Consider the following 11,701-nt stretch of genomic DNA (forward strand, 5'->3'; position numbering starts at 1 on the left):
AAAATCATATCACCTCACTCTGTGCAAAGAGCCGACCACACACATATTACTTAAGAAATTCATTCTGGTCCCTTCCCCAACCCACCAACACATCCCACAACCCGCAGGTGCACACACTGACACACGACACTTGCCAAAATTAACCTGCTTTTAAAAACTAATCCGAGCCCTTGGGAGTCCACTTGGGACAACACTGTGGCAATTACCATCACTTAAAAATGATCCCAGCAGACACAACACCAGTTCGCAAACAGCAAACCTAAAAGCTTAAAAGTAAGGGTCTCTTGGGCCTGGTGGTGTGGCCTAGTGGCTAAGGTCCTCGCCTGGATCCCATATGGTCGCTGGTTCTAATCCCGGCAGCTCTACTTCCTCTCTATCTCTCTTCCTCTCTGTATATCTGACTTTGTAATAAAAATAAACCTTTAAAAAAAAAAAAAGTAAGGGTCTCTTACTCAGACAACCCCAACCTTCAAGCCGTGGAGAATGGGTTTATCTGGGTCAAAACCGATAATGGGGTTCACTCAAGGAGCATGCTATCCTCAGCCCTGGCTGATCACCCCCCAAAAGCTTGGGAAGACTGCTGTTTAGCTTCAAACCCACTCAGAATCAAAGGCATAATAAATAAACGTGTGTTCCCCACTCCGACTGCTTGTGCACTTCTAGCCTGGATGGAGCCTTCAAGACGCGCTCCCCCCAGAATTCCCAGAGGCTTTGCGCTGATGGCCCAAAGGCTCCTCCCCCAGCCTGAATCTCTCCCCGGGGTCCCCTTGAGCGTACAGTGAAAGAGAGAGAGGAAGTCTTCATGGTGAGCAAAGAATCTTTGATTTCAAGCAAAATGGAATCTTGGGCCTTTGGAAGGGCTTGGAGGAGTAAAAGAGAAGTGGCCAGAGTCCTGGAGAAGCAACGTCCATGCAAGGTTCTCTTCTCTGAGAGACATCTAGAAGCATGCCTCTTGCCTCGACGTGGCTCCTGGGGCCGAGCAGCCTGCAGGGCCTCAGCACCCAGGGCCAATGTCCAGCTGCTGAAGCATTTCATGCAGAGTTCCCTGCAGCCTGCTCAGGGCCACCACCTCTGTGGAGTAGAGGGAGGCTTCCAGGATGCCTTCCAGACTGTTCAGGCTCTCCAGATCACTGGCCTGGGGTGGGGGGCAGTCTTGGGAGGCAGCTAGCAGGTGCAGAAGGTCCCGGAGGTTCTCCAGGTCATTGGCAATTTGGACCACATTCCGGGAAGGCAGACTGGTGAGGATGTGTTTGTAGAGGACCAGCGTCTGGTCCATCTTGGACAAGCTCAGGTTCGGGTGGAGTGCAGGAATGAAGTCCAAACCGGTGATCCTCTGTTTGGAGGAGACTGCATGCTGCATGGAAAGAAACAGCAAGGGCTCAGCAAGTGCGGGAGCCTTTGTGCTCCAAAGCCCTCAACCTGCCCAGAGCCTGCATCCTTCCCTTCCTCACCACCTGTGCCCAGGGGACCCTTTGCCCTTACCACCCACTCTACCCTCCCACTTCCAGACCAGCATTCTCTTGCTTTGCCTATTTCTGAATGGCCTCTGCTGATGGATCAGCCACAGCTCCTCATGTCATGTTGAGCTCTTTCTCTTCCCAGACAGCTCCGCCCTTCCATAAACACCCCAGCCATGGCTGCCCTCTTGCACTTCCACTCTCTGTAGGTGTTCATGCACCCCATCTCCTCAGGGGTCAAGGCAACCCCTGGGGAGGACCCACTCCCTCCCTTTCAAGCTCCGATGACTCTGGTTCTGCCAACTCTGAAGGCCTGTGTCACTGCTGTCCCTCACCACTCATCTTGGGACAACTTGGTGGAGTGACTCTTGAAAGCAGGAGACCTAAGGACTTTTTTCTAGGAAATGCTCAAGACTATTAGGCTGAACTATCCCTCCTTCTGCCCCCTGAGCATCTCCTAGATGTCCAAGGTCACCTTAAATATACACAGTGACAGGGCAAGGCTGGCGCCGTGGCATAGTAAGTTAAGCCTCTGCCTCTGATGCCAACATCTCATATGGGCATGAGTTCGAGTCCTCACTGTTCCACTTCCAGCTCCCTGCTTATGGTCTGGGAAAGCAATGGAGGATGGCTCAAGTTCTTAGGTCCCTGCACCCATGTGGGAGATCAGGAGGTCACTCCTGGCTCCTGGCTAGGATTGTCCCAGTTCCGGCTGTTGCAGCCATCTGGGGGAGTGAACCAGCAGACGGAAGACCTTTCTCTGTCTCTGTAACTCTGCCTTTCAAATTTTTAAAAAAAGTCAATCTTTCAATAAAGATTTATTTATTCTACTTGGAAAGTCAGTTTCCGAGAGAGGGCGTGCTGAGAGACCAAGGGGCCAAAGCAGACAGGAATGCAGTTCTTTCTGGCCTTTCGCAGCTCTCAGGAGGCAGCCGGCCTTCAGCAAATGGGGAAGTGGGTTTTGTTTTTTTGGGGTGTTTGTGCACTGATTCCATCCCACCAGGAAACAGAGGCAGCCTGGCCACCATTCCGCTAGGTCCCCAGACCGCCCCATCCATCCCCAGCCCTTCACTATACCGTGTGTGAAATGTCACTGATCCTGGTGACGATGGTTTTGATGAGGGTTTTGGTGTCATCCCGGACTTTCCAGATGGACACAGCTTGAACACACAACAGACAGGGCCACAGCCACAGGAGCTGGCACAGGGGTCCGCACCGCATCTTCCCAGGATGCACTTTTGGGGCCTGAAGGTAGAAGGAAACACACCACACACACACACACACACACACACACAGCACATTGTAGAGGTCAGAAGCTCAGACCTCACCCTCAGGTGTCCACAACCAGCTGTACTGTTCAGCGCAGGTGAAATGAGATTTGCTTTGTACTCTGGTACTTTCTTCTCAGTGTCAAAGCCAAGACATTATCTACATATGTGTTAATGATATGCATCCCTTCTGGAAGATTCTTGTCTGGTCCATGAAACCGCAATGAGGTGTCCTGTGGCCTGCAGAGCAGCCAGTCTGACTGTGATCAAATAAAAGAACTTGGTGGTGTTAGCACAGACCTCGGGTGTGAGCCAAGCCGAAGGGGAAAGGTGAGGTCTGGTTTGAGTCCAGACACTCTTTCACTGTGTAACTTCTGGTACACTGCAGGGCAGCTTTAGCATGCAGGGGGCGAAACTGCTGGTGACACTGGCCTCCTGTAGCTGAGTGCCAGGTTTCCAATCCAGCTAATGCACCCGGAAAAGCAGCCAAAGATGGCCCATATACCTGGTCCCCTGCCACCCATGTTGGAGACCCAGATGGAGTTCCTGCCTTCTGACTTCAGCCTGGCCCAATTCTGGCTGTTACAGCCATTTGGGGAGTGACCCAAGAAGATCTCTATCTCTCCCTCTCTGACTGATGCCCTGTTTTTCAAATACATAAATCTTTTTTTTTAATTGCTTTAGGCACATCACAGAGTCCCTAAAAGTGCCAGCTGCATCCTTGTGATGTACCTGTCGGTAGGCTTTCAGGAGGATCAGCTCAGGAAAGGCATGTGTGAAGCGTGCTCTTGCACCTGCTCTGCAGACGTGGGTGGACTTGTCCTGCGGAGGCCCTCACAACAGCCTGTCTCATGACAGAGGCATCAGTGAGCACGGGATGTTCTCAACTCTCAGAGGCTTGGATATATATTGAAAGGCAATTGGAGGAGAGAGAGAGAGAGAGAGAGAGAGCGCTCTACTCTCCCCTGGTTCACTCCCCAACCTGGGGTTCAGGCTGATGCAAGCAGCCAGGAACTGCATCTTGGTCCTCCTTCTTGAATAGTATGGAGTCAAGCACTGGAGCACCTGCTGCTGCCCAGGAAGCTGCATCAGAAATGATCCATCTCATGCGGGATACAGACATCGCAGTGGACCACTTAGCCCACTGTTCCCTGAAGACTCAGTGGGAGCATCCCAGGGAACATAGGCCAGCTGCTCCCCTACAGGAAAAAAGAACCAACATGGGAGAACAAACAGGGCTCCCCGGTAAAGGTGTCATCCCAGAATAGCTTTAAGGTCAGGACAGAGATCAGGAAGGGCAGACAGCAGTGCCACAGGTGCCCAAGCATCCAGCTGGGATAAGGAATGGGAAGGGAAGGAATAGCACATCCACAGGGCATTTATCATTGACGAAGTCATGGAGCTGCAAACTGCAAGTCAGTCAATGAATCGATCATTTTTTTAAAGGCCATCAAGTCGAATGCATGTTAATCTGTGCCCGGTGATCCACACTTAGTATGTGTGTGTGAATCTGGATGAAAATCAAGACACGAGAAAAGAAGAGGCCACAAGTGCTGCAGTGGCAAAAGCTCGTCTCTGTTCTGTATTCTTCCACCTCAGGGTCTGCATGAAACAAGCTCTACTTTTTCTGTCTGGAACAGGCGCTGTTAGGATGGTGTGCTTTCTGGCAACATAACAAACAAGCATTCAGCGTATGTAGTTTTTATTACCAAAGGTATGCTTTTTAGTCTCAGTTTTACAGAAAACAATGAGACTTGGGGAGATGAATCAACTTGTCCAGCTACATAGTAACTCCAGAATTCAGACTCAAGGCCTTCCAACAGCCAGGCTGTTGTGTTCCCCGCCCCACCTGCTTCTCCAGGCTTTGGAGCGAACCTCCATGGCAAAGTACCCTGGTTCCTCCTCCAGACCAGCTAAGGGAAACACGATGCTTGGGTCCTGCTCAAACTGTACGCCCACATCAAGTTCCATTACAAAAAGTGCTGTTGTTTGGGACAATGCTTTCTGTGCGTCTTCCCTCTCATTCCCCAAGTGATGCACCAGTTGCTGATGGAACAGTTAGGGTGGTGTTGATCACCAACAGGACTCACCGGAACCCCAGGAAAGGTGGGAGGGGCAGTGGCTTTGCCCCAAGGCTCAACAGCAGGCTGTGCCCTGACAAGCCCTGTCTCTGGGCAGGAAACTTCACTTTCTGGAAGATTCTGCTTCCATCAGCTGACTCAAAGGGTCAATGAGAGGAGCTTGCAATCAGCCCTGCCCACGCTGTGTGCTCGTCTGGCACAGGCTGCAGGCAGGGAATGCCAGTTTCTTAAACTTTACTGCTGTTCCCAGGCAGGATTGGAAATGTCCAGCAACCACAGCTGTAGCCAAGCCTAGTCTAGTACGTGGCCACTGCTTCTCATGCCCATCTCAACTGCGTGCTGTCTGTGCTGTAGGCCCAGATACAACTGCTTCCTTTACTAAGAGACACGTGTTCACAACCACTCCTTCCCAAGAGCATCGATTACCAGATGAATGCCGACCAACATCACTATTCAATAGTGGTCCCCTCTAAAACACCAGAATGGACAAATAGCTTGACCAGTCCCTCTCTCACACTGGTAACCTCCATCAGTCACAGAGACTGGAAAATCGGTCTGCCTAAGAGGCGAGGCTAGGCAGGGGAATACCCATGGGAACTACAGGGAGGAGAACTGGTGATGGGCCGGTGCGATAGCCTAGCGGCTAAAGTCCTCGCCTTGAATGCCCCGGGATCCCATATGGTTACCGGTTCTGGTCCCGGCAATCCCGCTTGCCACTCAGCTCTCTGCTTGTGGCCTGGCAAAACAGTTGAGGATGGCCCAAAGCCTTGGAACCCTGCACCCACGTGGGAGACCTGGAGGAGGCTCCTGGCTTCGAACTGACTCAACTCCAGCCCTTGCAACCGCTTGGGGAGTGAGCCATTGAACAGAAGCTCTTCCTCTCCGTTCCTCCTCCTCTCTGTATATCTGCCTTTCCAATAACATAAATAATCTTTAAAAAAAAAAGAGGGAGAACTGGTGACATGCGCTTATGCGAGCAGAGCGAGGGCAAGAACCTACCCCCTCCTACATGTGGCACACATGCTGAGTCACGTTCATTACACATGATAATACACGCAAGTCCTTAGAGCAGGTTGCTGCTGGCTGACCCCTGTATCTGACCTCCTCCACGTGACAGAAGTCCCCAGCTGGGGGAAGGGCCACCAGAGGAATCACTGTATTCCCAGCCTCCTAGCATCCAGGTACGGCCAGGTGCTGGCCTCTGGCCAATGCAATACCAGCCGCTCGGGACCCTGCTATGTATCTGTGCCTCTCCATTTTCATCTTTCTCCATGCATGGTGCCATCTTGGACTATGGCATCAAACGCCCTGCCTCGGGAAGTTCCTGGCCTTTGGGTTCCCGCACCACCTCAACCTCTAGGTGTGTAAGCTCCACCTCATGTGAGCTGCTGATTCTCTGGGACCCTGCTACAGGCAGCCATACTTAGTGCTGGCTGAGCTAACACACCCCGACAGACAAGACAACTCATCTACACTTGTTAGGTGGTGGGAATGGGATAACGTACGAGAAGTGCTGACTCTGCGTCTGGCTCCATACGTGTTAGCTCTTAGCCCTTGATTTCCAGTGATGCAATCAGGGAGGCATCATGGAAGAGATAGCATTTCCAAAGGCCCTGAGAATGGGTAGCAATTGGGTTTGTGAGGGTGGAGGGGGCAGGGAGCAGAGGCTGGAAAGCCTCATGGGTTGAGGAGACACGGGCATGCAGCAGGAAAAGGGTGTGGTGGCAGCACGGAAGGGAGGAGCTGTGAGCCCCAGGAAGAGAGCCTGCACTTCCTGCAGCAGTCTGGGGAGCAGGTGTTTCCCAGCCCAAGACCATGAGGATGGAGACACTGACTGGGAAAGGCTTGGGAACAGGCTGAGGGATGGGTGTGGTGGGACCCAGTGGGGGAAGTAGCGAGCCTCCACCCAAGGAAAGGGCTGAAGACAAATGCTGGGACCACAGTTGGATGGAAACAAAGGTTGCTGTCTGCCTCAGACCCAGAAGCAAGGCTTTCCTTTCCAGAAGCTTCCACTGTGGTTTTGAACATAGAGAAACTGTCATTTGCTAAGAACTAAAAGACCTGCTGAGAAGTTGGTGCAACACGCTTCTCCCTCCCTTCTCCTGGGAGCCACTGAAGTGGGTCTAGAATGACAAATGCAACATTCAACCCAAGAGGGCAGCCCACCCCACCCTCGCCATGTGGCCCCCACTTGCTTCATCCACCCCTGTCTGCTTATCCCCGGGCCACCTCCTCCCCAGCTGTCCTTCTTCCATTGAGGCCCTGCTACTCCCCACACCCCTGAGATTGCCCTCGCCATGGGTTTGATGGAGAAAGAGAGACTGACCAGTGACTACCTGGATAATGCAACAGGGTCACACATATGAGGCTGCAATCCAGGGAGGCACTGGCCACCCTGCCAGCTTCCTGCTTTCTGACATCACCTGGGTCCTGGCTGGCGGGCACTGCCCCTTTCCTTAGCCTTGGCCAACTTCCATTCCCTTCATCGCCCGGCAGGTGCAGGCAGGACTCTGCCCCGCCTCTGCCTTCCCACTCTCCCAGACAGGCTCACCTCCCCAGAACCACTGGAACACACTTGCTTCCACTTACGAGAGAACGTCAAAGAGTCTGTGGAGGGACGGGTGTTGGGCACAGTGGAGTCCCATGTCAGAGGACCTGATTGGAGTCCTGCCTTCTCCACTTCTGATTCGGATTCCTGCTAGAGTGTATCCCAGGAGTCAGCAGAGCTGGCTGCAGTGCTTGGTCCCTGACACCCACAGTGGGGACCTGGATTGAGCAGGCTCTTAGCTTCAGCCCGGCCCAACCCTGCCTGTTCCAGGCATTCAGGAGAAGTTCTGTTTCTGTTTTCTAAATAATAAATAAATAAGTATTTTAAGTTCATGGAAACTGGAATGAAAAGATAGACTTATTTTGATTACAAAGAAAGAAAAGCAATCTTTGAAATCCATGCATCCTGGGATATTTCAAAAAGTTCGCAGAAAATTCATATTATGAAAAAACTGTGCATGAATTTCAAACTTTTTTGCACCAAGAAGAAATTCTCTTTAAATTTCATTCCCCCCCCCAATTTTTCCTCCAAATTTTCAAAATATTTACTTGAACAGCTCTTGACTTTCTGATTTTGTACACACACATTTCTGTTGTTTGGAGACACATATATCTCTAAAAGAAACATGTGTCAAGAAATAAAAGCCTCTTTCACTGAGCTGGCATGAGCAGACCTCCTCATCTTCGTAACCTGCAGCAGCATCCAAGAGACCACACGCCCTCACTGGTAGCCAGGGAGTGAGTATGGCGTGAGAGTCTTCCTGTTCATCAGAAGTTATCCTGAGAGCTGATCCCATTGAAGGGAGTAAGTAGATTTCAACTCCCATGCCAACTCTGATCAGTTTTTAGTGTTGGGGAATTGAAGGTTGTAGCCAGACTCCCAGGCACAGTGTCAGGGTTGATTCCGACACCTGTTCCTGTCTCAGTGCCTACGATCTGCAGCAGGTGTTTCAAATTAGTGTTGAATGAATAAATGAAATAGTTCCCAACTCTGGTCCTCATGGGCTCACCACGCTAATCTATCTCTATGATGCTTCACCTGCTCCCATCTTGGTCACATTCTAGAATTCATTTTGACCCAGAATTCCGAAGAAGTTGCTTCTCTCTCTTTTTTTTTCCCCCTCTCTCATTTATTTGAAAAGGCAGAAACAGAAAATCAGAGAGATGGTGGGAGAAAGAGAGAGAGGAAGAAAGATCTACCAATACTCCCTAAATGCTAAAAGTGATGAGGGCCGGACCAGACTGAAACCAGGATTCTGGAAGTGCATCCAGGCTTGCCTGTGGGTGGTTAGGGACCCAAATATTTGAGTCATCCCATCCGCTGTCTTCAAGGATGCACAAATCGGAAGCAGGGGAACACAAACACGAACCTGAACTCCACTATAGAATGTGGACATCCCAAGTAGTGATAACCATGGCTTCAAAGGCCCACCCCTCAGCTCAACTGCTTTTCTAATGAGGAAGCTACTTCAGCTAATAAGCCCAGTAGGTCTGTATAATGGACAGAAAGGCTGGATGGCTGAAACTAAGCCACACCAAAATCAAAAACAATAACCCCCAAACACATATAAACTTAAAAAGCTGTCTTGATGCAGACAGAAACCCTTTCACATCCAGATCTTCTCGGGAAACTTGAGCTGCTTCCCACAGCTCCCATGGGTCCTCTGGCACCCACATGGGCTCAGCTTCCCCTTAAGGTGCTGAGCTCTGCTCAAGTGTTCCTGCCGGGAGCCCCTTGTCATGGACCCACTCATGATCCTGGTTCTGCTGTGGCACTCAGAGATGTCTGCTCTGTCCTCCTGGCTCCACTCCCCCTCCTTGGCACCGCGGCAGTGGAGGAAGCCCAGAGCAAGTGTGTACAGATGGAAACTCCACCTAGGATGTCCATGAAACGTTGCCACGGACGCTCCACTTGCAGAACACTGACCAAATGCACTGCAGACAGAAGCACACAATCCCTGACTGCGGCTGAGCGAAAAATTATAGAGCGAGTGCATCCAATGATCACCAGTCAGATTAGACTGACCCTCCTCCTAAGGAGGAACCAAGTCCTGGGGACTGAGCCCCATGACAAGTACAGTCAATTTCCAAGTAGTTAAACTGTAACTATGACTCTAGAGTTGCTCATCTTGGCTTTAACCTGTTTTTGTAACTTCTGTATCCTTGCTTGCTTGCTTGCACAAAGGCCACCAGGCTCACTGGCCCAACAGCTCAGGGCCGTCTCCTTCAGACCTACTCTGAGTACAGGAAGTCACCACCTGGCTAATAAAGATTCCCCAGATTCTAAATTGGCTTCCATGGCCTTTTATACGGTGTGCCTGCATATTACACGGGGTGAAGTGCAAGGAATCTCAAGCAGAAACAACGTCTCCCTCTGTTCTTACGATGCCCCAAGTGTGAGCAAGGAAGACTTAGATGCACCCCTGCCCATGGGCCCTCTGAGGAGCCACAGCCGCTGGAACCGTAGCCCCAGCTATGACCTGACCGACTGGCAGTTGGAGAACTGGTGTCTCTGTTCTCAGCCCCCAAGATGCTGCTCCTGGATGCACGCTCCCACAGCATTCCACCTCTCTGCTGCCCCTTCCTGCTTCCTGTCTCCTCCATCCCCTTTTTGGGGAGCGTTTAGGTTCTGGGGCAGGACTATGACCCAGAGTTCTCAGGCAGCCACCTCCGTACCCAGTCTGGGCCACTCGAGACATGCGAGGCATCTGCCTTGGGGCTGCCAGGCAGGAATTCATTGCAATTTCCCTGGCTCTGCTCTGGGCACTTGGAGGAGTTTCCTGGAACAGAGTTGGGGGAGGAAGATATTTCCCCCAGATACTGAGAAAGTTATTTTTGGGCCTAAAATTCAGAAAACATGACAGGGCTGCTTGTTGGGCCGACATGGAACACACCCAGTGACCTGCACTGCGCGAGAAAGAAGAGCTGAAAGCAGTTCCTACTACCTGACAATTGCTCTCATCACCCAGAGAAGAGAAACAGCCTGTGATGCTAAGGGGCATCCAGAAGCATCGAGAACCTCTGCTCGTTCACTTAAGCTCAGGAAGGACATTGAGAACACTCGTCTACAGCCACACCACCCTGAACGCACCCAAGCTTGTCTGATCTCGGAAGCTAAGCAAGGTTGGGCCTGGTTAGTGCTTGGATGGGAGAACACTCCCTCTCCCCCATCACACTACCTCCTGCCTCAAAGCTCTACAAAATCCTGGAACTACACCTGTCAGGGTACCCCGCCTCAGCCCTGTTGCTCTGTTCAAGGGCAGCTGGAGATCGTGTTGACTGTGCATTGTACTGAAGTGTCACCAGCCCCCAGGGTCTGCAGACACAGGAGCGAGAAGGTGGCCACGCCCACAAGGAAATCCCAACCCTGCCTGCAGGGGAGAAAAGCAAGAAACACCTCTGAGGTCTTGGTTGGAGATCACCAGCCCCCAGGGTGGATGTAGCTATCCCAGCTAGCAATGCACTAACAGGCAGCACCGTGCAGGGGACTCCCCCAAGACCTCACCCCTGTGTGTCCACCCCGAGGAAGGCCACTGTGCCCGGCTGGAAGACAGGTGTGAGATCCTGCATGGAGACTCAGACCCTTTCGGACAGCGTGTCTGCCCACTTTCACTCCAGCCCAGCCCATGGCTTCTTCGGCTGAGGGTCCCTCCTTTACAGATCAGCACCCTCGCTGGGAAACGTGCCCAAGGGCCAGATTCTGCCCTGTCCTCGGAACTGCCACCCGTGCCCTCTGCACTGATCCCTTCCTGATGAGGTAAGGAGGACACCCTGATCCCTGGCCAGTGATTAGAGCAATCTCCAAAGCTTCCCAGTTCTGCAGACCAAACCGTTCCCTGGGGTCCTGGCCAGCTCTCCCAGGACTGAAGCTTGCCTTTCCAGGACACAGCCCAGACACGAATGCAACGCCCCCAGATCCGGCTGCCTCCTCTTTTCCTCTCTGCCTCTCTGGCTGGAATTCCGCGCAACGCCACCATAGTCGGCAACCGAGACATCTGGCCCTCCGCTGCCTCCTGCCTCAGTTTCCCGGGCACCTAGAGCCTAGTGGGGGAGCTTGTGGCCACCAAGCGAGAAGGATACAGAAGAACAGAGCGCATGAGGGAGCCTTACCTCGCAGCTGCTGGCGCCGGGACTGCTCCAGGGTTCCATGCCTGCCCTCCCCTCTTATAGCCGGCCCAGCGCAGCTTGCGCAACTGCCCGGCAGGCCTCGGGGCATCCCCAGCGCCAATTCCCGCCCCGCCCTGCGGGCCAGCGTCGGCTCAGGACAGCTGCTACAGGGCCTGGGGCGGTGGTACCTGCCTCACCAGGCTTTGCCGTGGGGGCTGGCGCGGACATGTCAGGAACCCCG

At 52.4% G+C, this 11,701-nt stretch overlaps 1 protein-coding gene across 1 annotated transcript; it reads right to left on the reverse strand.

Annotated features, from left to right (window-relative positions):
• Nucleotides 1–803: 803 nt before the first annotated feature.
• On the reverse strand, nt 804–11,501 carry LEP (leptin). Its single transcript, XM_004592505.2, has 3 exons — nt 11,464–11,501; nt 2,535–2,702; nt 804–1,354 (listed from the first exon to the last, which is right to left on the reverse strand). The coding sequence occupies exons 2-3, from the start codon at nt 2,676–2,678 to the stop codon at nt 995–997; spliced, it is 504 nt and encodes a 167-aa protein (XP_004592562.1). The 5' UTR covers nt 2,679–2,702; nt 11,464–11,501; the 3' UTR covers nt 804–994.
• Between the last annotated feature and the right edge of the window lie 200 nt (nt 11,502–11,701).

This window comes from Ochotona princeps, chromosome 25, assembly GCF_030435755.1.
Source record: "Ochotona princeps isolate mOchPri1 chromosome 25, mOchPri1.hap1, whole genome shotgun sequence".
Taxonomy (NCBI): Eukaryota; Metazoa; Chordata; class Mammalia; order Lagomorpha; family Ochotonidae; genus Ochotona; species Ochotona princeps.

Excerpts from the sequence above, each read along its gene's own strand:
- LEP (XM_004592505.2), bottom strand. The coding sequence starts at position 2,678 with ATGCGGTGCGGACCCCTGTGCCAGCTCCTGTGGCTGTGGCCCTGTCTG. Across the intron at positions 1,355-2,534 it reads TCAGTGACATTTCACACACG|CATGCAGTCTCCTCCAAACA; the intron begins GTATAGTGAAGG and ends CTTTCCATGCAG.